At 33.5% G+C, this 27,522-nt stretch overlaps 2 protein-coding genes across 2 annotated transcripts; both read right to left on the bottom strand.

The window, feature by feature from the left end:
• Positions 1-10,313: 10,313 nt before the first annotated feature.
• On the bottom strand, positions 10,314-15,465 carry LOC133335466 (probable serine/threonine-protein kinase DDB_G0282963). Its single transcript, XM_061543743.1, has 9 exons — positions 15,393-15,465; positions 13,437-13,812; positions 13,271-13,367; positions 12,226-13,192; positions 11,760-11,876; positions 11,382-11,578; positions 11,143-11,299; positions 10,573-10,660; positions 10,314-10,414 (listed from the first exon to the last, which is right to left on the bottom strand). Exons 1-9 carry the CDS (start codon positions 15,462-15,464, stop codon positions 10,314-10,316), a joined length of 2,172 nt encoding a protein of 723 aa, XP_061399727.1. The 5' UTR covers position 15,465.
• Positions 15,466-18,317: 2,852 nt separating this feature from the next.
• On the bottom strand, positions 18,318-22,634 carry LOC133335456 (SWI/SNF complex subunit SMARCC2). The gene is made up of 6 exons (XM_061543734.1): positions 22,433-22,634; positions 22,165-22,290; positions 21,141-22,059; positions 19,725-21,089; positions 18,613-19,308; positions 18,318-18,550 (listed from the first exon to the last, which is right to left on the bottom strand). Exons 1-6 carry the CDS (start codon positions 22,547-22,549, stop codon positions 18,318-18,320), a joined length of 3,456 nt encoding a protein of 1,151 aa, XP_061399718.1. The 5' UTR covers positions 22,550-22,634.
• Positions 22,635-27,522: the final 4,888 nt, after the last annotated feature.

Below are 27,522 nucleotides of genomic sequence, written 5' to 3'. Positions count from 1 at the left end.
GAACTTTAAAGGGTATTCTGAACTTCAAAAGTTCTGCTACCTAGAGAAGATCTTCAAAACTGTAGAAGTGCTCTTCTAGCTGTAGAAGTGCTACAGAACGTATTATATATAGAAGAGCTTTAATGGGGTTTCTGAGTATAGAAATTAACTTTATAATGTCATCTAGCAATATTAAAGCTTCAGAAGTTATTCTAGCTATATAAGTTCTAGTGGACTTAAATTAAACTTGACATCATGAAATTAAATTTTGGGAATCTGTTTTCTTTTTTTTCCATTAAATTCATTTTATTTCAATTTCTTGGTTAAATTGTTCACATTGTTGTTGTCATTGTCTGAACAAAAACAACAACAATGCATTGTGTGTTGAAAATAAAAATCATTTACTTTTAATAACACTTATTTCACTCATATCCCTTTGCTTTTGGTTTTGGCTGAGATTAGTTTATTTTTTGTCTCTCTGTCTGTCTATTTGCCTGTGTGCGGTTTAGAGCGCTTTACTGAAAGCTGTCCAAAATTAACTTAGCCCAAGTAATAAAAACTCAAATGAATGATCATTAACTTTTAGTACCATCAATATTAACTAATCTACACTTTTACCTAATACAGTTGTTCGGAATGGGGGTTGGGATTCATTTAAGAAGTTTGGGGAATTAACTAAAGGAAGAATGTGTCAAAGAAAGTGACAAACATTTAACACTTCATTAGATAGTGGATACGATTTATTAACCAACAGCTGATGCGACTTTTGTTTGGAAAGAAATTTGAAAAAATTTTAAAGAATATTTTTTCAAGGACCCACACAAGGCGTGGATTTTTTAAAGAATATTTTTTCAAAGGCCATCATCCAAGGCGTGGATTTTTTAAAGAATATTTTTTCAAAGGCCATCATCCAAGGCGTGGATTTTTTAAAGAATATTTTTTCAAAGGCCATCATCCAAGGCGTGGATTTTTTAAAGAATATTTTTTCAAAGGCCATCATCCAAGGCGTGGATTTTTTAAAGAATATTTCTTCAAAGGCCATCATCCAAGGCGTGGATTTTTTAAAGAATATTTTTTCAAAGGCCATCATCCAAGGCGTGGATTTTTTAAGGATATTTTTTCAAAGGCCATCATCCAAGGCGTGGATTTTTTAAAGAATATTTTTTCAAAGGCCATCATCCAAGGCGTGGATTTTTTAAAGAATATTTTTTCAAAGGCCATCATCCAAGGCGTGGATTTTTTAAAGAATATTTTTTCAAAGGCCATCATCCAAGGCGTGGATTTTTTAAAGAATATTTTTTCAAAGGCCATCATCCAAGGCGTGGATTTTTTAAAGAATATTTTTTCAAAGGCCATCATCCAAGGCGTGGATTTTTTAAAGAATATTTTTTCAAAGGCCATCATCCAAGGCGTGGATTTTTTAAAGAATATTTTTTCAAAGGCCATCATCCAAGGCGTGGATTTTTTAAAGAATATTTTTTCAAAGGCCATCATCCAAGGCGTGGATTTTTTAAAGAATATTTTTTCAAAGGCCATCATCCAAGGCGTGGATTTTTTAAAGAATATTTTTTCAAAGCCCATCATCCAAGGCGTGGATTTTTTAAAGAATATTTTTTCAAAGGCCATCATCCAAGGCGTGGATTTTTTAAAGAATATTTTTTCAAAGGCCATCATCCAAGGCGTGGATTTTTTAAAGAATATTTTTTCAAAGGCCATCATCCAAGGCGTGGATTTTTTAAAGAATATTTTTTCAAAGGCCATCATCCAAGGCGTGGATTTTTTAAAGAATATTTTTTCAAAGGCCATCATCCAAGGCGTGGATTTTTTAAAGAATATTTTTTCAAAGGCCATCATCCAAGGCGTGGATTTTTTAAAGAATATTTTTTCAAAGGCCATCATCCAAGGCGTGGATTTTTTAAAGAATATTTTTTCAAAGGCCATCATCCAAGGCGTGGACCAAGGCCAAAGACCATCCAAAAAGGCGTGGATTTTTAAAATATTTTTTCAAGGACCAACCAAAAAGAATATTTTTTCAAGGACCAACCAAAAAGGCGGGGATTTTTAAAATATTTTTTCAAGGACCAACCAAAAAGAATATTTTTTCAAGGACCAACCAAAAAGGCGTGGATTTTTTAAATATTTTTTCAAGGACCAACCAAAAAGGCGTGGATTTTTTAAAGAATATTTTTTCAAGGACCAACCAAAAAGGCGTGGATTTTTTAAAGAATATTTTTTCAAGGACCATCCAAAAAGGCGTGGATTTTTTAAATATTTTTTCAAGGACCAACCAAAAAGGCGTGGATTTTTTAAAGAATATTTTTTCAAGGACCATCCAAAAAGGCGTGGATTTTTTAAATATTTTTTCAAGGACCAACCAAAAAGGCGTGGATTTTTTAAAGAATATTTTTTCAAGGACCAACCAAAAAGGCGTGGATTTTTTAAAGAATATTTTTTCAAGGACCAACCAAAAAGGCGTGGATTTTTTAAAGAATATTTTTTTCAAGGACCAACCAAAAAGGCGTGGATTTTTTAAAGAATATTTTTTCAAGGACCAACCAAAAAGGTGTGGATTATTCAAAGAATATTTTTTCAAGGATCAACCAAAAAGGCGTGGATTTTTTAAAGAATATTTTTTCAAGGACCAACCAAAAATGCGTGGATTTTTTGGAGAAAATCTTTTAAAGGGCCAATAGAGTCCTGCATTTTTTACTAAAATTTTGAAAGGGCCAATATACTCCTGAATTTTTTAACTAATTTTTTAAGGGCCAATATACTCCTGAATTTTTTAACTAATTTTTTAAGGGCCAATATACTCCTGAATTTTTTAACTTATTTTTTTAAGGGCCAATATAGTCCTGGATTTTTTAAAGAATACTTTTCAAAGACCACTAAAAGCAAGGATTTTTTAAGAATATATTTTTTAATAATTTTTATATAAGGGACCTGCACAAACGACGGTTTTTAAGAATATTTGTTAAATGATTTATTAAAGATAGAAAATTCCCCTTTTATAAGAAAAATATCCCCCCGATGAAGGTTACGGTTCTTCTTATTGTCCTATCTTCGAAACTGACAACCTTTATTATTTCCAAAATTTTCAGGTTAAGGTAATTTTTAACAAAAATCAATAACATTGTAATTTAAATTTTAGCTTTTTTAATAGCACAGTACTCGATTTACAATAATTCTATACTTTAAATATTCCTGCATCCACAATACGATGGTCCTTCTCACTTTCCCCACAACTCTTGAGTTTTATTATTTATTATTATAATTTTTTTTCTTTCGTTTGCATTATCATATTGTTGATGTTGTTGATGATGTTTTTGTTAAAATCTCTTTTCACTTAACCTCATTGTGGTTCGCCACAGCTAACCAAAGCTAAAAAAGGTCATAACTTAATCTTAAAGGACATTGAACAGACCACTGAGCACTAAATAATACAACTACTCAGTCACTGGATTTCGACGACGACTTCCTTGTAACTGACGCTGATGGCACAGTAAAAATAAAATAACAATTATAACAACTAAATAACACGCACACACACACAAACACTTTAAATTGGGATTTGTAATTTTAATTAATATTAAAGGATTTATTTTGTTTTGTAATTATTTTTTGGATTATCTTTTATTTTATTTTTTATTTGGTTTTTTTCTTTTAATTTTAATTTGAGTTTAAATTAAACGTTACGGATCACTTTGATTTGTTTTATTTACGAAATTAATATCTTCCACTAAATAATTCAATTAAAGAAATTTTGTCTACCGTCTAAACGTCCGAACAATGCCGCATTTCGTTTGCAACTGATGATTTCTTTGCTCAACTGTTTTGTACTTCCAGAGTTTGAATGGTAATTGTTTCAAAAAAAAAAAAAAACAATAATAGACAACCCGAGCAAAGATATGTCCACACGAAAAACACCCGGACACCCCAGCCGATTGTATTGACAACGCACACACACACACAGATACCACGCAAAACCCATGGTATCAGATTTTTGTTTACATTTTTTGCCAGTCAGCCAACAAGCAAAACAATGTAACATTGGCGCAAAAATCACACCAATACAAACACACATGTGTTGTGCTACCATTTCAAACACACACACTCTCTCATTCTCTTTTACTATCGCTCAAGTAATTAAAGGATCGTTTAATTTTTGTTTTCTTTTTTGACTTTTTTCTTTACACAACAACAGCTGTTGGGGAATCAAAACAAAGCGTACACCATTGCGTATGGGTGTTTCTATGTGACACTTTGTCACACGTATACGCACCATGGTACACATTAAACTTGGAATAAATTGAAAGATGGCCACTAATAAGATATTTTATCAATGGGATGGCAATGATAAATTTTACGAATTTCTGTGTCGTAATTGGTATAGATGGCAAAAAAAAAACAGGTAAGTCTTATATGACCAATGGAACTTTTTATAAATAGAAGACCAATAATGTTATCTGCAGACAGGAGATCAACGAGCCCCTTTTTTAGATTGATGGCGTTGTCTGGAAAATGGAAAACTTCATTGGTTAATGACTTTTTATTTTAGAATGTGAGTTTCAGTATTCTATGACTGAATTATTTTTATAAGACCCATGACTTCCTAAGTCCAATAGACTTTCTACAGATAAAATACTAGAGAAGCCGTATATGACCAACGAGATCTTCCATAAATAGAAGCCAATGATATATTCTTAAGACAGGAGATCGATGAGTTATTTTATTGGTAGAAAGCAAAAAAAAACCAGTAAGGAAAGTAGTAAAGTCGGACGGAGCCGACTATATGATGCCCTTCACCACTTCGGGTATATTCAACAGTTGAATCCTAACAGACGTCGCATTTTTAAAGGACCAGTGAAATGAAATTGGATCCATAAACATGTCATTCTGCAATTCAATACGCTGTGCCAAATTTCGTGCAAACCGAAAGATATTAAGGGACTTTGGTACAACATTTACCTTAAATCGGACGAAAATATATATGGGAGCCTTATCTAAATCTGAACCGATTTTCACGAAACTTAACACACATCATTCCAGACCTAACTCATTACGCTGTGCTAAATTTCGTGCTAATCGAAAGATTATATGGGACTTTGGTGCACCATTTAAATCAAATCGGACGAAAATATATATGGGAGCTATATCTAAATCTGAACCGATTTACAGGAAACTTAACACATATCATTCTAGGCCTAATACATTACGCTGTGCCAAATTTCGTGCAAATCGAAAGACATATAGGGACTTTGGTGCCCCATTTACCTTAAATTGGTCGAAACTGCATATGGGAGCTATATCGAAATCTGAACCGATTTTCTGGAAACTTAACACCATCATTCTAGACCTAATTCATTATGCTGTGCCAAATTTCGTGCAAATCGAAAGATATATAAGGACTTTGGTGGACCATTTACATTAAATCGGACGAAAATATATACGGGAGCTATATCTTAATCTGACCCGATATTTTCGAAACTTGACACACATCATTCAAGACCCAATTCAGTACACTATACAAAATTTCGTGCAAATCGAAATTTGTATAGGGACTTCGGGGAACAATTTACATAAAATTCGGACAAAACTATATACAGGAGCTATATCTAAATCTGAACCGATTTTCACGAAACTTAGCCCACATCATTCTGGACCTAATTCAGTACCCTATGCCAAATTTCGTAAATAGGGACTTTGGTGCACCATTTACATTAAATCGGACGAAAATATATATGGAAGCTATATCTAAACCTGAATCGATTTTCACGAAACTTAGCACACACCATGCTAGACTTAATTCAGTACGCTATGCCAAAAATCGTCCAAATCGTGCCAAATTTAATGCAAATCGGATCATAAATGCGACCTGTACTTTGTTTACAAATATACATCTACAGACGGACGGACATGCATAAATCGACTCAGAAAGTGATTCTATGCATATTCTCAAAAGGAACCATGTGTCTATCTCGTTTCCTTTTGCATGTTACAAATATATGCACAGAGACAGAATACCCTGTTCCACAGTGTGGTGAAGGGTATAATATGGATAAGGAATTTAAAACTTCCTTGGTTAGAAGGCGTATAAGTATAAATGCGTTACAATACCGGGCTTCTACGGTTAGATGCGGATGAATTCTTCTACGGCCAGATTATATAAGGTATTCTGTCACTAGGTCATCAATTATGTCTGATCTGGACCACCGAAGTGTTCTGTAGATTTGACACCTATAAGGCCTTGAATAGGGTCTTGTAGTGCCAGAATATCGATTATTTTATCTACATCTTGGACACAAATGGGATCATCTATGTCTAGAAGACTAAAGTAGTGAACTGGAACTTGAAGGCTAAAACACCTATTAAGAATCCAATGGTTAGAACATCAATGAGGTTTTCTGGGGGCTTGAAGGTGATTTAAATTGGAAACCAATAAGGAGTTTTCTATGCCTTGAAGATATTGGAGTTCTCTTGTATATAAGAGACCAATGAGTATTTCTATGGCTAGAAAAACTTTGATGATGCGAATATATTGTATCGGAATGGTATAAAAATGAAGACCAATCAGAGATACCAATAATAAATAACATATAATTTTTTATAATTAAAAACTAAAATCCATTTACATTACCTTTCATACATTTTTTTTTAATTGAAAAATATTTAGGGATTTTTTTGTTATGCTTTAGCTAGGTTTGCTTATAAATTGCATTGTTAAGCATTTTAATTTTTATTTATTTTTTTAATATTTCATTTAAAGAAATTTGCACTAAATTGAAATATGTTTCATATATATTTTATATCTAAATTTGATTTGAAATACAATATTCATAGCTATTGTTTGTTTGAAGCATTATTAATTAATCAATTTAAAAAAATAACTAATTAAATGGTGCATACGAATTGTATATATAATAGTAGTAACGATATATTTCATTGATTTTTTATAGGAGATAATAATAATTTAAAATCCCAAAACAAAGTAGTTGACAAATGTTTCTATAATTGGAGAGGAGTGGAGAAAAGGAGGACTACAAATATTACTAAAACTAATAGAGGAGTGGGAAGGAAGAAATTACATTATTATTATTCTATATGTTTTTTGTTTAACAATTTTCAATAATTAAATAATTAATATGCATATATATTTTGTTCTTTTTTAAAAAGTTAAAGATATTGATTTTTTTTCTTTCTTTTAGGGGAAAAACATTGCTTATAAGGAATTGTAATTTTTAATAAAGAAACATGTTGTTGTTTATTTAATTGTATACTTATTCAATATTGTGTGTTAATACAATAATGGTGTTTTTTTGTTTATCTTATTATTTTATATATAAAGAAACCCATTGTAATTTTTAAATGCCAAACAATTTAAATTGTACTTTTTTAAGTTTTTCTTTTGCTTATAAAAAAACATAATATTTAAATCTTGATTTTTTTGTTTAACTTAACAATAATTAACAATACTTTTTAAATAATATATATATCGAAATTATTACAAAAAAACAGGCTACAAAAATCGTACTAATACTAAATATATTATATATATTTTTATAATAATAATTTTTATTTAATTTCTAGCAAAAAAATAAAGGCAATGTGTTTTACAGATACTTTATTGCATTGTTGTGTTTTTATATTTTTATTTATTTTAAAAATAATATACAAACTATTTCAATATAAATAATTAAAGCATAATGGCAATTAAATGTGAGATTGGTAGTGAGTTGTTTTTTTATTAATTTTATGAAATATATATAAAATAATAGATTTTAATAATTTTTGGAGATTTTCCGTTCTTTTGAGAAATTAAAAATTATACAAAAAAAATTAAAGACTAGATAAAAAAGAATTTTTTGTAAAAATAGTAATAATAATTATTAAATTAATATAAACAAAACTATAGCAGTATCGTGTTTTTGTTGCTGTTTTTTTTTCATTATAATATAATGCACCTGTAAAAAGTTTTATAACTACATGATTAAAATTAAATTTAAAAAAAATTTAAATTAAATTTGAAACACTTTTGTGTTGAGATTAAAAGCTTTTTTCAAGAAATTCTATTTTTGTTTAAAAAGACTAAAGCTGGCAATGTTATGAGTTGTTTACTAGTAATAGTTACAATTAAAAAAAAAAAATTATATAAAATTTAATAATTTATGCAAAAGTTAGGTTAGAAAAAAATTAAATTTTGCATTAAAGGTTATGCTCATAAATTAAGTACTCTTATAGAGGAAAATATATAGTAGTATCTCAAGTAAAAACATCGTAAAGTTCGGGCAGGCTTAACTTCTTATACCCTCCAGCATGAGATGGGCATTTCAAATACATAAAATCGGTCAGTTTTCAATTACCTATAAGGAATTTCTTATCCTGATGAAATACCAAATTACAGGCACTCGGGTTGGAATTTGGTTCGAACATTTAAAATGTTCGAGGTCTTTATATGAGGGTTATGTCAAACATGGACCAATATTCAAAATTTCCGCAAATTAATTTTTTTACCCACCACGAAAGTGCAAAATTCCACCTAAGTAACGGAATGTCAAATTACAGCCAAAAAAATCAGCCTAGAGCCATAAAAATACATACAATTGGGGAGCCTTTATATGGCGGCTATACTCAAAAATGGGTCGATATTGGATATTGAAGCCTTTTCGTCTGAAACCCGTGTCTTAAATCTTCAAAATGCCGAAAATAGGAGGCCACCGTAATATTGAAGCTGTACTTAAACATCGGCCAATATTGATAATTTTTTGTATGAAAAATTGTCATTCAACGAGAACTCAAAATATCAAATCCAATCATTTTCGCGTGAAAACGTGTGTGAATTAATCCAACTACCGAATATTGTGATAGGAAGTTTGCCAAACAATGCCTTTCTAACTCGAGTCTGAAATGCTCCCACACCGTAATTTAATTTTACCTATACTTGAACCGATATTGATAATATTTGGCAGGAAATTTTCTCAACCATTTGAGAACCAAAAATGTCAATTACAGTCTGTTCGGATGAAAAGGTGATCTGTGACACCTCAACATACCGAAAATCTGGGGCCGCCGTAATATTGAAGCTTTACCAAAACATGGACCGATATTGATAATTTTTTTGCAGGAAGATTTCTTAACCAATGAGAACGCAAAATTTAAAATTCCAACCTTTTCGGATGCAATTCGTGGCAGTAATCCTCAGAATATCGGAGACGACTAAACATGGACCGATCTTAATAATTTTTGGCATGGAAAACCAATGAGAAACCAAAAAATATATTTTCGGATAAAAAAAGTGACTGAAATATCAAGAATATTTCGGGGCCTCTAACAAATATTTCGAAATATTGCATACGGAATGATAAATTTGTTAAGCATAATGTATGCTCTTATTCTGCCTGAAAGCTTTGTATATATGTTATTGTTGAATAAAAATCAAAATTAAACAAATTCAATTTAATATAAATTTTAATATGTGGAAAATATTAATTATTGTATAAATATATACCTTGTGGGGGTTCCCGACAAATATTTCGAGGTATTGCAAACGGAATGACATATTTAATATACACTACCCCTCATGGTAGAGGGTATAGAAATATCCTCCTGGAATGTTAAAAATTTATGGATTCTGAACTTCTCTAAGATGAATATGGATTTGTATAAAAAAATTAGGGCTCTGTTAGGAATGGTAAGACAATGTGTGGTAAGATTCTAAATCATGTGGAAACCTAACCTTTGTGGTATAAAAATTTGAAATACAATGGTTTTTGTTATTTTATAAATATAAACATGTTTGAGATAATTTATCAAGATTATTAGGTATTAGTATATGAGGAGTGGGGCAGAACAAAAACCATTTTTTAGTTTATCTAAATTCCCTAAATATTTCCAAGTAGTTTTTTTTTCTGACTAAATTCTTCAAAAAAAGAACCGTTTAACTATATTTGTCTAACATTTCTATATGCGTGTTTAGGGGGCGTTCGGCTTTCTTTTAGAAACTAGTACACTTAAATGTGATATGTTTCCATTTTGTGTTAGCGGTTTTCTTATTTCTTTCCTTCTAGTTTCATTTGATTTTAGTTGTTCCCACAATGATATGGTTTAAATATTGTTATTGTTTTGTTTTAAAAAGGTTTAGTTAATAAATAAGTTAAATTTGTGTTCTTAAAGATATGGAATATTACTGTATGTTGTAGCGTAAAAAGTAACGTTTAAGTATTGTTTTTTGTTTCTCGGGCATAGTAATAAATACGTAAATTAGATACCACCTGTTGTTGGGAATATTGCTATGAACATTAAATGGTTGAAAAAACAAATGTTCCAGGCATCAACATTTAAACCCATACACCATGTGGATTTTTACTTGTGGGTACGGCATTTTCCAATTGCCTTGGAGAACCGATAATACGGCGACTGCTGCCAGGTTTATTGGAACCTGCAAATTTAAACAAAATATATATAAATGAATGAATTAATTTATACAAATAAAATAATTCCAAAAGTTAGCATTAAGAAATAAAAAATATATATCTTAGCTAAATGAATAAAAATTACATAATAAATATTTTGAAATCATAAAAACCACAAACTTACCTTCTAAAAAATGTTTAATTTCCTCGGAAGTAGTTACCGTTAAACTCTGCAAATTAACTTCTTTCATTTCATTAACCAATTGCTCCACCTTTAAATAAAAAAGAAATAAAAACAATTTCAGTTAGTTCAATTTCGAAAAGAGCATATCAACATATGGTCACTTGGAAATTTGTGCCTAGGACCATCAAAATACATATATATGGAGCTGAATATTTAGATGTATCGACCGATATTTACAATTTTTGTAGGAGAATCCAAAATATTTAATTAAAGTAATTTCGGTTCGGAAAATGAAATGTCTGAAATATCCAACATATTGTTTATAGGGGAGTACCGTTAGTAGTGATCATAATTTTCGTGAAGGTCTTATTATTGAAAGCCAATAGGTATTCTTATAAAATACCAAGAGGTCTTCTTAGAGAAGAGCAGGAGATATTTGTCAACATATCCGATACCATATAGGAGGCCGATAAGCCTTCTTATTCAATTCAAAAGATCTTCCTATAGAAATTCAGTAGGTATTCTTATAGAAAGCATTATAGTCAATTGACTTTTTTCTCCTTCACTCACCTGTCTCTTCTTTTCTTGTATTGCATTTTCAATTAATAGAATTTCTTTTTTCAAACTTTCAGCAGTTTTATTCGACGTGTCCGTATTGTGTATGGCCTGATCTATTTCACTTTGTATACGTTCCATTTCCATTAAGAAATCACGTTCAACATTTTGTCTGTTAATTAAAAAAAAATAAAATAATTTAATTTAAATTTAATTTTCCTTGTTCATACAATATTTGTGGCTGTTCGATTTACCTCATATTCTGTTTGGAATTTGCACGCTGTTCAATTTCAATATCATCCATTAGCAGGCGTATTTTATTTTTACACTGCAATAGCTCCGTTTCACAATTGGCCAATTTAGAACGTAACAATGCAATTTCTGACTTTAAAGTTTTCTCCTGTTGCTTAACCAATTCGTTTTCTTCTTCGACATATTGTAAGGTTAGGAGCTAATTGAAGAAAGAAAAGACAAAACAATAATTAAAATAACATTTTAGCAGCTCTTCTATTGTTTTAACATAATGGACGACGGTGAAAGTTGGTGTCCAATTAATAAGACTCGGACTATTACGGATCATAGGAAACGATTGAAATTTACTAGTTTTCTCTGTGAAAGAACGAACCACTTACCTGTTCACTTCCTTGTCTAAACAATTGATCAGCTTTTGATATCTCCCTGGATATGGCCTCCAATTCCTGAGCCTGATCTCGTTCTTTGGATTCCAAATAAACAATTTCGGCATCGTACTAAAAATTTAAAAAGAAAAAAAAAACAATTAAAACAATGTTATTATTTCATATAAAAAATAGGAGGCATTCCTATATTAATCTATAGAAGACAAAGATGCCTTCCTACTATGGACCAAGATCTCTTATAGAATAGGGAAAGAAACTGGAAACCTTTTGCTTTTGATCCTCTGCGTATTAATACTTTCTGGGCTTTTACTACGAAGCAATATCTTCTTCTTTTTTCTAAAATAATACCTTCTAGCGTTCTTATATAAACTAAACCTTTGTAGTCTTCTTTTTGGGAATTCTCTCAAAAAATACCAACAAAAAACTTTATAAATTATATTAATTACTTGTGTATACATACCTTTGTCAATTCCATTTGTTGTTGATTAATTTTCTCCCTTTGGAATTTAATCAATTGCAATAGATCATTATATTGTGTCGCCTGGAAAATACTTTCACTCTCATCCATGCTAACGGGCAATACCAAATCATTTATTTGTTGATAATCAACAAAATCATAATCTTGAGATTGATTTTGATACGTTGCAACAGCAGCAGCAGCTGATCCAGATGCTGTCGTTGGCTGTTGAATTGGTTGATTGGAATATAATGCATTTGAAGCATTTACATTTGATGGCTGCTGCAATGGACTGTTGCGTGGAGGTGGTGGATCTCTATATGGTGGCGGTACTAATGCACCATTTGCCGATATAGCTGGAGCCTGTGCAAATTTACTATTTCCATTATAGATATCTAAGAGATTTTCATTGCTACCACCACCACCACCACCTCCAGCAGCATTGGTAGACATTGCATGTGAATTGTTGTGGTTGCTGTTCGGCGATGGTGATGATGTAAAATTTGAGGTGAATATTATTTCAGCACTACCACCCATTGGTTGTATTCCTGAGTTATTGCTTGTATGATTATTGCCTGTTGCTGTTGCCGCCTGATGATTATTGCTGCTGCTGCTTAATGCCATAGTTCGGCGATCCAATGCATTACGAACTTCAGCCAAATTAATTTCATTTATTGATTTACTATTATGAGCACCCAATTGTTGATAGATATTATTAGATGTATTATTATTATTGTTGTTGTTATTATTGAACTCGTGATAAGCACCATTTCCTTTGCCACCATTATTTCCGCCAGCGGATGAAGGCATTTCTATGGGATTTGAATGAGATTTTTCATGGCGTGGAATTATTGCCGAACTTGAGGTTGTAGCTGCCATATTGGGCTGTGTATTGTTGAGATTACTTTTGTTACGTTGTGGTACACCCTTAACTATGCCAATGTTGTCAAAACTTTTGGCATCATGCACCCTGAAAAAAAAAACAGTAATGTAAAATATTAGAATTTGTGTTAACACTCTGTCTGTTTCAGTTTTGTGGTTCACTTACCCAAAACTCTTTTTCAATTCCTTGGCCCTTTCATGGGCGGCATTTAAGCTCAGTTCCATAGTTAGGGGTTTTTGATGCGTTTGGGTTTGTTGTTGAGGTGTTGTTGTAGCATTAGCTGTAGATGTTGTCGTTGTTGTTGCATTTAATGCATTTTCAACAATTGTATGGTTAGTAGTAGTATTATTGTTGTTGTTATTATTTTGTTTATCAATTACATGCTGGCTATTATTGCTTAATCCCAATGATTTTTTGTTGGACATCACAGTTGTGTTTTCATTGTTGTTAGTGTTGTTGTGGTTATTATTATTATTTTGCTGTTGTATTTCGTGTTTAGAGGAAACATGTTGTTGTTGCTGCTGTTGTTGCTTACTTTCTGAACGTTGCAATATAAACTGCACATCATTTGCATATTCACCCCATTTGAGTAGCAGCTTAAGTGGATTTTCGTTGGGAGCCAAAAGACGTTCATTATTTCGCCATCGTTCAATTAAGGTGAAACGTCCCACCTTGCCAGTGGCATGAGCCAAAGCAAAGACTACATCCTGTAAATAGAGGGAAAGAAAATGATATGATTATGCTTCAACTCGAATAGAATCAGATTAGAAGACATTAAGGTATCTTATCAAAGCAGACACTCTGATTTTAGTTTGCATGTGTTATACATTAAAGAAGTCTTTTGGTACTTTTTATAAGATAAGAAAATTAGTTTTGGTTCCACTATGTGGTACAGGGTATTATGTCTTTGTGAATATGTTTGTGGTACAGGGTATTATGTCTTTGAGAATAGAATCACTTTCTGAGTCGATTTATGCATATCCGTCCGTATGTCTGTCTGTTGGTGTTAAATTGTAAACAAAGCACAGGTCGCATTTATGATGAAATTTCGCATTTATGGATGATATTTGGCATAGGTCACATATTTGGCCCAAGGACAAACCCTATTGAAATTTGGAAAATCGGTTTAGATTTAGATATATAATGCAAATGGTGCACCAAAGTCCATATATATTTTTTGGCACAGCGTAATGAATTCTATGTTAAGATTATCATATCATCATCTATGTGGTATTCGATCTTCATATTGAAGAATTTTTGGACTTAGGTGAATCAGGTGATCACTTTCTGGTTCTTCTATGTCAAGACCACCAGGCCACCACCTTTTTTTATTTTTTGTAAAGATCTCCTGCGTGACCATCTATTTTATTTTATATGGGATGAATTTGTGAATATGTTCTTCTGGTCTTCTATGAAAATATCTTCTTGTCAAATACACATTCTGATCTTCTATGTGAATACTTTATATTTGTTGAGAAGGTGTTATCCTCTATATTTAATGGAAAGACCTTAACGTCTTCTATCTAAGCATTTCGGGCATGAATGAGAATATTCTGTGCGTACAACTCTTATTTAATTATAAATTTATTGTTTTTCTAATAGATCACTGGTATTTTATCTTTTTTACATTTTCTCTCTAAGGCCTTTAAACTTTCTGATATATTTTAAGGAACTTATTTTGTGAAGGTCTTCCAATGTGCTATATATGAAGCCATTGTAATATTTGCTCTAACCTTTAACGGTTAAAGTACTGTAGTATTCTTTATGAATCCATACTGACAATCTGTGTAAGAAGTTCATGTAGTAAAAATAGAATCTCCAATTCCACTGCTTCGTTGAGAAACATTCTGTATTAAATTATAAACACCTTCACTATTCTAACGATTCTCATATTTATTATCCAATTTAGCCTATTAGCAAATGCCTAAATCATTTTTTCATAATTCAGGTTAAATGCTGATAATGTGTTGATGATACCATTGAAACATGGTTTTTTTTTAAATAAATATTGTATTGTATACGAAAACCAGTCGTCTTCGTCGTCATCATCATCATTTTGTAACAGTTATTTAATGAAAGATTAATGACTTTTTGTTCAGCAAGATTCGATAACCGCACAAACTGGCAAAAGAACGAAGAACTCTTAAACGTTGCTATTAGGCTAAATGAGCTATTAATCACTTCCAGCTAATTGAATGTGTTGACCGTCCGTAAACTCGAAAAAATATAGAAATACTAAAAATTTAAAAAAATAGCAACAACAAATCATGTTCTGTACTATACATACCTGACATGTGGTATTGACTGTGACACCACAAACAATCCTTTGGATACCTTCAACCCAAACTTTTAATTCCATGATTTATTTAGGTGGCTGCTGGTTGGTGGACTTTTGCCTGTAGATTATTATTATTTTTTAATTTTCCCTTTTGCCCAAAAAAATCGTTTCAAGTAAACTCTTTTTTATTTTTACTATTTTTTAGACTCCATTAAATTATTGTTTTGCAGAGAAAGCAGGTCTACTACTGGCTTAAGCAGACTGATGGTGGTGGTGTTGTTGTTCGTGCATTATTGCTGATAAGAGTTTTGCTGAAACAGCAAATTGCCGTGACCATAACAATGACAATTCACAAAAGAAAACAACAACAACAAAATTTTATTGGAGTTGCGACAATTGGAATCCAAGTGTATTTTTCGTCGTGAAATACTTGTATGTGCTGTTGTTGTTATTCCCTTTCGACCTGATGCTTGGTAGTTGGTTTGGTAGAGGCAGACGACAGTGGGCTAAATGAAGCGTAGTGGCAGCACCTGAATGAATATTTTGTTAACAAACAATAACAATTATTGGCCAACCATGATGCCAAGGCATAGGTGGTGGGGGAGGATTGGTGGAAAACAGTAGTTTGGGCCAAATATTTAAACGTTGCGTCTGTCTGCCACAACAACAATTTGTTTCCAATAACCTGGGGTTGGGCAGAAGAAACAGCAACAATCAGGCAGCAGTACGACGACGACGACGCAGTCAATAAAAGCTTTAAAAAATGTATGCGTTCAATGGTAATCACAAAAACAAAACCACTTGCAATAAATTTATATTTGTTTTTGTTGTTGTTTTTGGGGTTAATTAACATTTAATTCACTTTTATTTTCGCTTTTCTTTGTTGGGGTAAAAAAAAACTCCAACTTCACTTGGCTTGCTCACTTGCACTCTTAATGTAATGATGGCCAAGGCGAGAACACTTCTTGTATAGACTTGATTGATTTAGCACGCACGTAAATAATTTCGTTTTTCACTTTCTTTTAATATTACGATCAAAGTCATTATTATTTTTTTTTTCTTATTTGTTTTTTGTTTATTATTCATTTAATTAAATGAAAAAAAACTCCCGTGACTACGTGAGTGATGCTTTCCTTTGCATGCTTTTTCACCGATTGCAATTAAAAACGTTCCACCTGCTAATAGGGAGACACAGAAAGAATACCTGCTAAAGAAGGAACACAAAGCGAATAAAGAAATGTTTACGAATGAGATGTGACAGACACATCGCTAGAGAGAGAGAGAGTCACTCATTTTACAGTGGATTGCACCATGCGTAATCATTTTACAGTGGATAGCTCTACGGATTTAGTGAAATCGCTCTTTCGGCGGTTTAGTTTGTATTTTCCCGGAATTTCATTTTTATGTTTAAAAAAATAATTATCATTTTCTACGTCGAACTGATTGAAGAATTTAAAATCAATTAAACAAAATATGTTCTTTCTCATTTCTTTTGTAGATACCGTTTCCGTCAATGCCTTCTTGCAAACATTGATGTTTTTCGAATGCCGCCGTCAACAATAACAGTTAGGCAACGATGTGGGTTTAACATATAACAAACGCCTTAAATTCTGCTTTAGAAACAACATACTTAAATAAATTAGAAAAGAGCAAAAGAAATAGTTTTTTTGAGTAGCGCCGTTAAAACCCCAATACACGCCTACAAGTATGCCTTGAGAATAATTTATAAAATAATTATTACATTTAAAAAATAATTAATTACAAGTTTCTTGTAAGTTTTTTTTTTGTTCAAAATTAAAAATTTCACGAAACATTTGAAGTAAAGATGAATAAGTTTTTGCAAGAAATTCAATTTACAAAAATTATGATCCATGTGTACATAATTGAAATGACCAACCACAACTTAGCAAATACAAGAACCCAATGTTCGATTGGACCTTACAAGCAATGTTCAACAATGTAACGGAAGACATGAAGGGACATTAGCAACTACAAGAACCAAATATTTTGGTGCTCTGCGATGTAGCGAAATTGACAGAGGATCAATTGAGTTTTACTATCAATTGGGCAATAACATCTTCCCAACTATTTTATTTATACTGCCGAATTTGTCTATTTATATTTTACATTTTCAACAATTCGTATCACATATTCCCAATATTTATTTGGTTATTCGAAATGGAGCACACTAAATGTGGAACATGTTTCACATTCGAACAAACTCGAAATACAGAACATGGGCGATAGTCTGCGATGTAATGAAATTGACAGAGGGTCAATTGAGTTTTACTATCAATTCCCATCTACTTTAGCTGTTCTGTCGCATTTGTCGGTTTATATTTTCCTTTTTTCGCATAACAGGATGCCGTCACATAAGGTGATGCCCCGGTTCGGACCATTGTGAAATCAATCTTTCCTCCCATTTGATTCATCTTACCAATTTTTTCGTTTCATTTCAGTTTTCATAAAAAAATAAATAGAAATTTTGTTATTTTACTTACGTACAAGTAGACAAATACGTTTATTTAAAAGAATATTTTTTTTTTGAATGGTGTTCCATAGGTATTTGTTGTTGTTCTTGTTTTCGTATATGAACGTATCATTAGCGAATGTATGATTTTTGCGCTTATCATTATATGTTGATAAATGTTTATGGTAAATCGCATCAATAGTTTCAATTTTTTTACGGCTGTCTGTCACAGCATATAATTATCATCATTATTATTGTTGTTGTTTTTGCAATACCGTCGTTGGATGTAGGAAACGAAAATAAACCAATTTACTCAAATATTTATAAAAAATAAGAACCCAGATTAAAAAAAAAATCTATACAAATCTAATGGGGGGTGGAGTAAATCTAGAATTAAATACTAAATATCTAATGTTAATTAAAAGAGATGTGAGAGAAAAAATGTGTTAGCAATGTGTAGAGATTTAGGCAGGTGGTATTCCAGGGGCACCTGGTCCGACTGTGGCTGGTGGTCCAGCTGTTGGAGTGGTAGTGAGTGATGGAGCAGCAACATTTGGAGGTACAACTGAACCGGAGGCGTTTGTTCCAGCGGCTAGAGGTGGTTGACCTGTGGGGGGTGTGCTAACAGCTGTCGCTTCTGAAGCTCCACTGGCAGGAGGAATAGAGGTTGGCGGTACTGCGGGTGCTGGAGTTGTATCTACAAAAATAGGTAATATTTATTACAAATTTTAATTATTATATATGGTAAATGGTTATTACCCATTGGTGTAGCAGCTGGCGCGCTTGGAGGAGCACCTGCTGCTATAGCAGCATTTGCATTGGAGGGTCCTCCCACGGCTGCATTTGTTGAAGATGGTGCCCCTGGTGTCGCTCCCGATGCATTAGGTGCTAAGGGCCCACCTGCTGATGTTCCCGTTGTCGCACCTGGTGCATGAGGTGCTGTACTGGGTCCACTTGCCCCACCTGGTGCTGCTGCATTTGGTGGTGCTGTTGCCGAACCTGGAGCCCCTGTTCCTTGCCATTGCTGCTCCTGCTGCAAACGATGATGAGCCTGTTGACGTGCTCTAAACTCGGCTGCTTTTAATTGCTCCAAATGGAATTGTTGTCGTTCAGCAATAAGTTGCTGCCTCTGATACTCTAAACCTTCACGTTCTCGTTCCATTGTTGTCTCCAGCTCTTCAAAATGACGTAATTTTATTTCCAACTTCTTCATTTGTGTTTCAACCAACAGGGCTACTAAAGATTTTATTTTTCGTTCTTCTAAGGCCGCCAAATGTTTGGCCTTTACAGCGGCCGATGCCAAAGCTGCTGCTGCCGCTGTCTGAACATTGACTTCATTGAAAACTTGTTTTGAAGAATCATTTGCATCTTTGTTGGCTGAACCATCACCAGATGTGGTACCATCTCCACTATTCTCTTCGGTTTTTATATCCTTAGGATCCATTGCAGAAGTATCTAAACAATGGTGAAAAGAAAATAAGTTCAACGTTAAAAATTGTATACATAAATACTTGAGTAAGGGTTTATATTACTATCATCTTTTTTATCGCTATCATTCTCTGTTTTGTCTTTTTCTTTATCATCTGTTTTATCTTTGTCTTTAGTACTATCCTCAGTAGTAGCAGAGGTGTTGGTTTTGGTAGGATCTTTTTCTGCATGCGGGAGGGATTTTTAAAAATTTTGGTGTGGCAGCGGTAAGGAGGATAGCAACAAAATATTTAACGAAACCGAAAAAATAAACAAAAAAACAAGCATATAAGGGAATGGGTAAAATAAAAATATGTTGCAAAAAATATAAAATAATGCATAGAATACTGATGCAGGATTCAAATGTATTGCAGAGTGGACGAGAAGAAAATATCAGGACTTACCATCTTTCTTGGAAATGTCTTTCATTTCTTCATCCACCGTTCCTGGTGTAGGCTGTTGTGTACCTCCAACTGTGGGATTATTTGGATCTTCGTCTTCTTTATCAGTACCAGTACCAGCAATACCACTGCTAGCCAAACCATAACTGGGATTAAACTTACCCCCAGCTGAGGCCTTTTCAACGTTCTTCATGTGATTGTCCATAATTGATGCCGGTACTTCATCCTTGATGGCGGCGAATTCTTCCATGGCCGCCTTAGCTGCAGCCGCTGCCACTCGAGGATCTACCACCGAAGCCAAAAATGCCACTGTTGACATTATGGGATTGCCAGACTTACTAAATGGTATAGGCTGGCATCCTAGGGGACCCAAAAATCCACCATCATCCTCAAGATAGGGATCTTCAATCGGCAAACGTAGGAAATGTAGAATACATTCATCTTGTGTACGTGTACCCACATGTTCACACACTTTATTCCAATCATCCTTATACAATTCCAAACCTTCGAGCAAGAGTAAAGTCTCTTGATCGGTCCATTCTCTTGACATACTGGCAGCAGTACGATTTCTCATGGCGGCTGGCTTTTTGGCATATTGATCCAATTTCAAGCCAAATTGTCCGGTTGCGGGAGGAGGAATGCTTGCTCCATTCTCAGTGGGTTCTGTTTTAATACCAACTGTGGGTGCCTTATCCAACGAATCCTCCTTAATATCCTTGCTGGCACCGGTAGCAGCGGTTGCGGCCGCGGCAGCTCCACCTGATGGTTTCTTATCCAAATCTAAAAGAGTTTTTGCTGCAGATGGTTGTGGTGTCTTTTGTGGATTCAAAGACTGTATGCCTGAAGGAGTATCCGACAGAATGTGGAAGTGTGATGTTGGTGGTGGTCCCATGGGTGTGGGACGCAACTCAGCATCAATTTGATAGTTAATTAAACCCCATTGTTCAAGAAATGCATGGACCCTCATAATGGCGCAAACATCACCGGCCAAATTACGCCGACAAGCAGTACTTGTAAGATATTCTGTTGGATTCAGGCGATAAGTGTCAATCATGAAATTCCTATAGGCCATATAAATCTCGGGGGTCTTTGATTTATTCTTAGAATTGAAGAACTCAGGCATTGCACGCTTTTCAATAACATGAATGGAATTGTAATCGAACCATGCCGAATAAGATGGTACAATAATGTGATGTGTCTGCTCGGTGACATTGTCCTCCATATCTTCTTTGGCCGAAGAAGAAAATTCTTGGGTATTGCTATTGTCACTTGTTTTGCCAGTTTGAGAATTTTCACCATCACAGGCGGACAAGGCTTGGGTACCACTGCCACCGGTCATTTCATCATCCAAATCTGTTAGGGTGCCACCTGAAAATTAATTTTATAACAAATGGCAAGAGAATATATAATGGCACTTACCTTTAATGGGAACCATATCATTATCGGCCCTGGATTTACTACCCGGTGCTGGACTTGCAGTCGACTGCAAAGTGTTGCTCTTAATAACCTCTTGGAGATTTGTTTCAGCCGGTGGATCTTCCATATCACGAGTCAAATCCTCATCCTCCTCATCGTTACGTGATTTCTTATGTAAAACGGCCGGCGAACGCTTACGTTTACCCGGCTTGGATGAGCTGGGCGATGGAGAACGTCTACGTTTTTGTTTAGCCCCTGCTGGTGTAGCACCACCAGCTGCTTTTTTCTTGTCGTCAACACCACCCGACATAATATCATCTATGGACAATCGTAATTTATGAGTTTTCTTTTTACCCATTTCATCAACTTCGTAATCCTCTTCGGCCATCCATTCATTATATTGTTCCAAATCAATAATCCAGGTGGCCGAAACACGCCAACGTTCAACTGGTGATTCCGGATTTTCAAAAAGATTATCCGGCAAATCTAATGTATTCACGGTCCATGTATCATATGATTCGGGAAAATAATACCAATGCATCATGACATGGTTGCCACGTCTAAATACTGGACGGGCATATTCGTCGGGATGAGGATCCACTTCGGGATAAATTATATGCGTTGCGTCTTCCTCATCGGCGACAATTTCTACGCGACGTATTGCCAAAATTTCCTTCAAGCGTGTAGCCAGTTGTTTGTCTACCTCGGGGCGAATGTAAATATACGGAATACGATAGTGATCGGCTTCAATCAAGGCCTGTTCAATATCTATAAGTAATTGTACATTTGGATCTTTACGATTGGGATTTTTGCCAACAGAAAAATCTAATTTTTTGCCTCGTTGTTCGGCACGGAAACGAAACATAATCGAGAATATAATACAGAGACCACCTCCAGGCTTGAAATCCAAAAAGCAACGCATCTGATATCGAAAGAAACAAAATTACAATTTTAAATTTCATTTCGAAGCAGGCAGCCACAGATAGTGTGTATGCATGCATGTTTTTGGTGTTGTTGTTGTACTTACCGGTATACGCGTTGTTGGCTGTTCTTGTGAATTCTTGCCCAATCTTGCCTCCAAATACTGTAGAAATTGTATAAGCAACTGGGCCAAAGATTCCTTGGTGATGGGTTCATTGCTGCTGGCCAAATACTGTGAATAAAAAAGTAATTAAAAATAATAAAATTATAAAATGTAAGCGCCATTTTTATTCGTTGGTTGTTTCTTTTTCGGTGTGATGTTTAAGCTGTCGGTCACTCGCTTTGTTGTCGGCTGCTGGCTGGCCGTGTCTCACCTTTTTACAATTTTTTTGCAACCACTGTCGTATTGTCTCAAAGCCCTGTAAGGATTCAGCTGAATTGAAAAATTCTATATTAGGACTTCCGTCCTTTTTAGGAGCAAGTGTACACATAGTTTTTGTTACTTTTTATTAATTATTTGACACAATTTTAACAATTAATTCCACACACAAAATATTTTTCTCTACCAAAAACGACGCAAGAGCAGAAAGCGAAGCCAGTTGATGTTTTTAGAACGGCGTAGATTTGATTATGTCGTATTAGACGGCGTTACGCAGTAACGTTTTTTTCAACGGCGGGTCACTTTGAAACGCTAATTACTGAGAAATGATAACACAACTGTAGTATTGGATATCTAAAAATAATAAAAGAATAATGTAAAAATAATCGAAAATATTATATATAATATATATTTATCTAGTTTATAATGAATAAATTAAATACAACACGCAATTACACAATTTGTGCATGTTGGTCTCTGTTGGTCACATTTTAGTATATAGTTGAGGACAAAAATATGTACAGTACCGATTTGTTTATACAGTCCAAATTATTTTATTTAATTCGAATTTTACGATTTCTACAGTCAGAATTATGTATTTTTGATTCTTAAAGGATAATTTAAAAGTACTTTTGCATTATTATTTAGATTTTCTCTATATTGGACTTTAATTTTTCAAAAAGAATGTAATAAGGGTCGACGAGATGAAGGCAGCCTTTAAAGACGAGCTGAAGATACTATTTATAGACAAACTGAAATGATTCTTTATAGACGATACTTCTGTCGGGAAACCTCGTTTAATTGGTCAAGGTCGCACATTTTATATACTTCACCATTAAGGTGACATTTAATATAATTTAATTCGATCGTTATTGTTATTTATCAGTACGGAGGCCCTTTTATCTTCTGCGAAATCAAAATTTGCAAATTAAGGGATTTAGGTTTGAAAATGTTGATAGGACCTTCAACTTACCGAAAATGTTTTGGGACATTTATATGGAAACTATAGTTCCGTTCCATAACACAACAGAATCTACTAATTTTACGAGTTTTGCAACTGTTTGCTCGAAAAAGGTTCTTGAAAAGGTTCTCTTTTGTAAACTTTTTACGCGAGAAATTTGGCAGAGTAAAAATGGTAAACAGGAATACCTACTTCTGATTGGCTGTTATGTCGATTTTGAAGTATTGTCATCTAATTTTGGCATATTTACTAGATTTGCGTTCCTGAACTTTTCAATTTATTTTGCACTCTGAGAGCGAGTTTGAAATGTTTTCCTTTTACTAGCTTTACTATTAAAAAATTACTGGAATAGACCATATGTCGAAGCATGGGCTCATTTTCAATGTTTTTGTATACGAAGCACAATTTGTTAAAACATTTCTGCAATAAAACTTGTATCATTATTGGTCTGTTCCCGTACTGTAAAAATCTACTACTTTTTACTACGATAACGAAATTAAAAAAATATTAAAATTGTTCACTTAAATATAATCTAGTTGAATATTACCTTCAATTGGCACAGCGACGGCCTTTTACCGCCGTTAACATCAGTGACACGTAACGGCGTTGTGCTCTCTTCAGTGCCTTAAAACGAACGACACTCATTGGCTTGCTGTCAGTATAAATTTGGAAGTAACGCGACCATGGCTTTCCCTGAAAATTTTGAAAATTCTAAAATAATTAAGAAAATTCGAAGTATTTTTAATCGGCGTGCAAAACCCTATGTGAAATTGAAAAATTGAAATCCAATAGAAAATTCTGTGTATGTGACAATAATTGTGAATTAGTGCCAAAGCAGCAGAATAATATCCATAATGAAGTGGTATTCCAATTCGTGTGGCTATAGCCTCTAAATTTGCACGCAAAAATGTAAAGTGATTGCGGAAAAAAATCTATTCGTTGGCAGAAAGAGAAGAAGCAAAATCAGAAAAAAAGGAAAAAATTCAAGTGAAGCATACACAAATGTAATAGATATTGTCGTGTCGTGGGTATTTATAACCAACAAAAGTGGCAGGAAATTGTGCAAAGAATATTTGGAAAGTGATTTACAAGTGCGTAGGAAAAAGGAATTTTTTTCTTGGAGAAAAAATTTTAGAATAAGTGGTGCTATTAAAGTGGCTGAAAAAAGTAAAAGTACACACAGAGAAAAAAATCTATTAACAGTTGCTGCATTCTTTGTACACACAAGCAAAGCTCTCTGGTTCACTCACTCATACACATCAAGTTCTTGTCAACTCTCTATCGCACAGGCAGGCTGGCAGAGACAGCGCTGCTGTTATTGACATATCTGCGCTTCATTTGAAGTGCCAACGACAAGAAGGCCGAAAACAAAAGGTAAATATCCTACAGAATTTTGTGAAAATATAAAAATAACGAAGAAAAAACGTGTTCAATTCTGATAATGTTTTGTTTACTTTTTTGTCTGCTGCATAAATTGTACCGTTTGTTGGTTTTCCCCCTTTCCGTCATTTCGTTAGAGACGTTTTTTTTTGGAAGTAGACAAAACGGCAAGTTATGTTTGTGTGTGCGTACATATGCATGGCGTGGTTTTATATTTGTCGGGATCGGGATCGGTGTTGAGAGTTTCTCTCTCTTGAGAGAGTAATTAGAGTTGCGCTATTTTTAATTTTGTAACAAGCGTACTTTTTGTTCACAAAATGTACGAATTGACATAAACGTACCAAAACAAAAATTATATTTTTTATTATTCGTGGACACATTTACGCTTAAATTATAACATATATTATTTATGCAAACAACTGGTATAAATATTGGCCAATATTTCTCGATAATTATGATTTATTATCATTTGAAGTAGAATTTTAGGTACCTTTTCGTACTTTTTTGTTCCTACCTGTGGCAATGTTTTCCAACACAATTCACAATTTACCACTGAGAGAGAGAGAGACTCTCAACACCGATCCCGATCCCGGCAAATATAAAACCACGCATGAGAGTAGAAGCGTCTGTGTCATATACACCACTAGCATTGCCAGATTAACAAAATTTATTATGTATTCTGAATGTCGAAGCGAGAGAGAGACGCCAACCGGTAAATTGTGGGGAAGCGTTTATTGCGGTTATTGTTTGTTTGTATTTTTTTGCAAACATTTTTGAAATGTTTCCTTGTAGACAAATAGTTTCTAGTGTTACTTGATTATTACATTGATTTATTTATTTCCAAAATTGCGATTTGATGCCATAAAGACCAAATTCCATTAAATTGCGGCCATTTATATGAGGTGCCAAATGTCTTCTCACCTGTACTTCTAACCAGCCAGACACGCCAGAAGAGATTTTCCTGACTTGGACAAACCATAGCGGCAGAGGAAAAGTAGCTTCCCAGACCAACACGAGAAGTCTTAGGTCAACTAAAAGTAGGTTGGTGCAACCGTATCAATTCCTATTGGGAATGCATTTATATATCGATGCCTAACATATGTGGACAGGAGCTACCAGCTAAGTCCACTTACCGTTCTCGTAATTCCCTGTGGACACAGCATATTCATATTGCAACCTCCCTGAATTTAGATACAGAACCAACCATATATATATGGATAACAATTCTTCTTTGTTGTATATAAGTTGTGATTAAAATGATATGTATAGAAAGGACTTCTTATAACCTCTACAGAAAAACCTTATCTATTATATTAATCAATTTCAATTCTCATCATACTTAATCAATTTCAAACACAAATCCTAAGTTCATCATGGGGTTCAATAAATGATTTAAATACTATTTTCATTACTTTTTCTGAAATAGAGAGATCTTGTGATATGTCTTCGACATATTAGTTCAACATACAAGTTTAATAAAAAGAAAATTAAAAATAACACATTTTCAAAATTCCCAATAAGTGTTTTTTTTTTTAAATTTATTGTCGTTTCATATTTTTGTTTTAATTCCATTTCTTTAGATTTCCATCTTCATTTCGTACTTTAATATAGCTTTATTGTTTTACTTTTTATTTCATGTTCTTAGAATTAGAATAAGTAGTCGTCTTATCAATAAAACGTGTGTGTGTTTCTTTGCTAGCTGGCTAGCTCTCCCCACATTCATGCTAATTTGCATCGTTTGTGGTTTTTGAGGCCACATGCATTTTGTTTTCTTCTACTCTACTGATAACACCCGTGTTTGTTGGTGGTGAGCAAAGTTAGCAAGCTTGCTGGCTGACTGACTGGTTGGTGGGTTGGTTAGTGTATTGATGATGGTTGCCACTGCCGGCCATTGGTCGTATATTTGTGAATTTTAATATTTTTCCACAAAATGTATGGTGGCTAGCTAGCTGATGATGATTACGATTATGATTTGTGTCCATGTTTCTGATAAATATCAGGGTTAGATCCCCTGTTGACAGTGTGTGTACAGTACGTGATGTAAGGAGTAATATAACTAATAATGATGTTTATATTATACATCTGGTTTTTTTGTTTTGTTTTTAAAACTTTTAGTTACCTTACATGACCGCAGCGGAATTTATTTCAATACTATAGACATATTTCAAAAATAGCATTTATTTCAAACACATGATGAGGTAATTTTAAGTTTGTTTTATTTTTTCCCCTCTAAATATATACATGTTTCAAAACCTAATTTGTTATTGTTTGAATTGCAATATGAAAACAAATATTAGTAATGCAATTAAATAACAAAAATACAGGGAGACAGGGAAAGAAGGAAAATATAGCATTTTACTGCTCAGAAGCAAATAAATTGCAATCTGAAGCTTCAAGGCGCAGATAATAAAACCTTATACATCTATAGGTCGGTCTGTGGCCTACTATGTGTTTTTCTTATTAACTCAAATTTTCGTTTTTGAGGTTAAGTTCATTTTAAAATTTTAGTGTTTAGATATATATAATTGTTTATATACACATTTTATTAAAAAACCCAAAACTAATTATTAATGTATTTGTAATTTTTCTATGAATTCTCTCTCTTCTCCCTGCACTTGCTACTAAAAGTTGACAGAGAACAGCACTACTGCTGCTGCCATTGCTAAAGGTAGCTGGCATTTTTCCTTGATTCTTGTTTACGGGTGTGTGTGTGTGTCTTCTGGCCCAGTAAATCCATAAAATAG

Source organism: Musca vetustissima, unplaced genomic scaffold, assembly GCF_032173495.1.
Source record: "Musca vetustissima isolate MV318-11 ecotype Yass unplaced genomic scaffold, APGP_CSIRO_Mvet_v1 utg1838, whole genome shotgun sequence".
In the NCBI taxonomy this organism is placed as follows: domain Eukaryota; kingdom Metazoa; phylum Arthropoda; class Insecta; order Diptera; family Muscidae; genus Musca; species Musca vetustissima.
Note: the sequence above shows the minus strand (reverse complement) of the source record. Positions and strands in the feature narration are given on the sequence as shown.

What these genes read in the sequence shown, in the direction of transcription:
- LOC133335466 (XM_061543743.1), bottom strand. Translation starts at nt 15,464, where the DNA reads ATGGAATTAAAAGTTTGGGTTGAAGGTATCCAAAGGATTGTTTGTGGT. An exon ending in CAATAATACTACTACTAACC is followed by an intron (nt 13,368 to 13,436) that starts ATACAATTGTTG and finishes CTACAACAACAC; the next exon opens with CTCAACAACAAACCCAAACG. An exon ending in AATTAAACATTTTTTAGAAG is followed by an intron (nt 10,415 to 10,572) that starts GTAAGTTTGTGG and finishes TTAAATTTGCAG; the next exon opens with GTTCCAATAAACCTGGCAGC.
- LOC133335456 (XM_061543734.1), bottom strand. Translation starts at nt 22,549, where the DNA reads ATGTGTACACTTGCTCCTAAAAAGGACGGAAGTCCTAATATAGAATTT. An exon ending in TGCAAAAAAATTGTAAAAAG is followed by an intron (nt 22,291 to 22,432) that starts GTGAGACACGGC and finishes TTTTATTCACAG; the next exon opens with TATTTGGCCAGCAGCAATGA. An exon ending in AGCCAACAACGCGTATACCG is followed by an intron (nt 22,060 to 22,164) that starts GTAAGTACAACA and finishes TTTCGATATCAG; the next exon opens with ATGCGTTGCTTTTTGGATTT.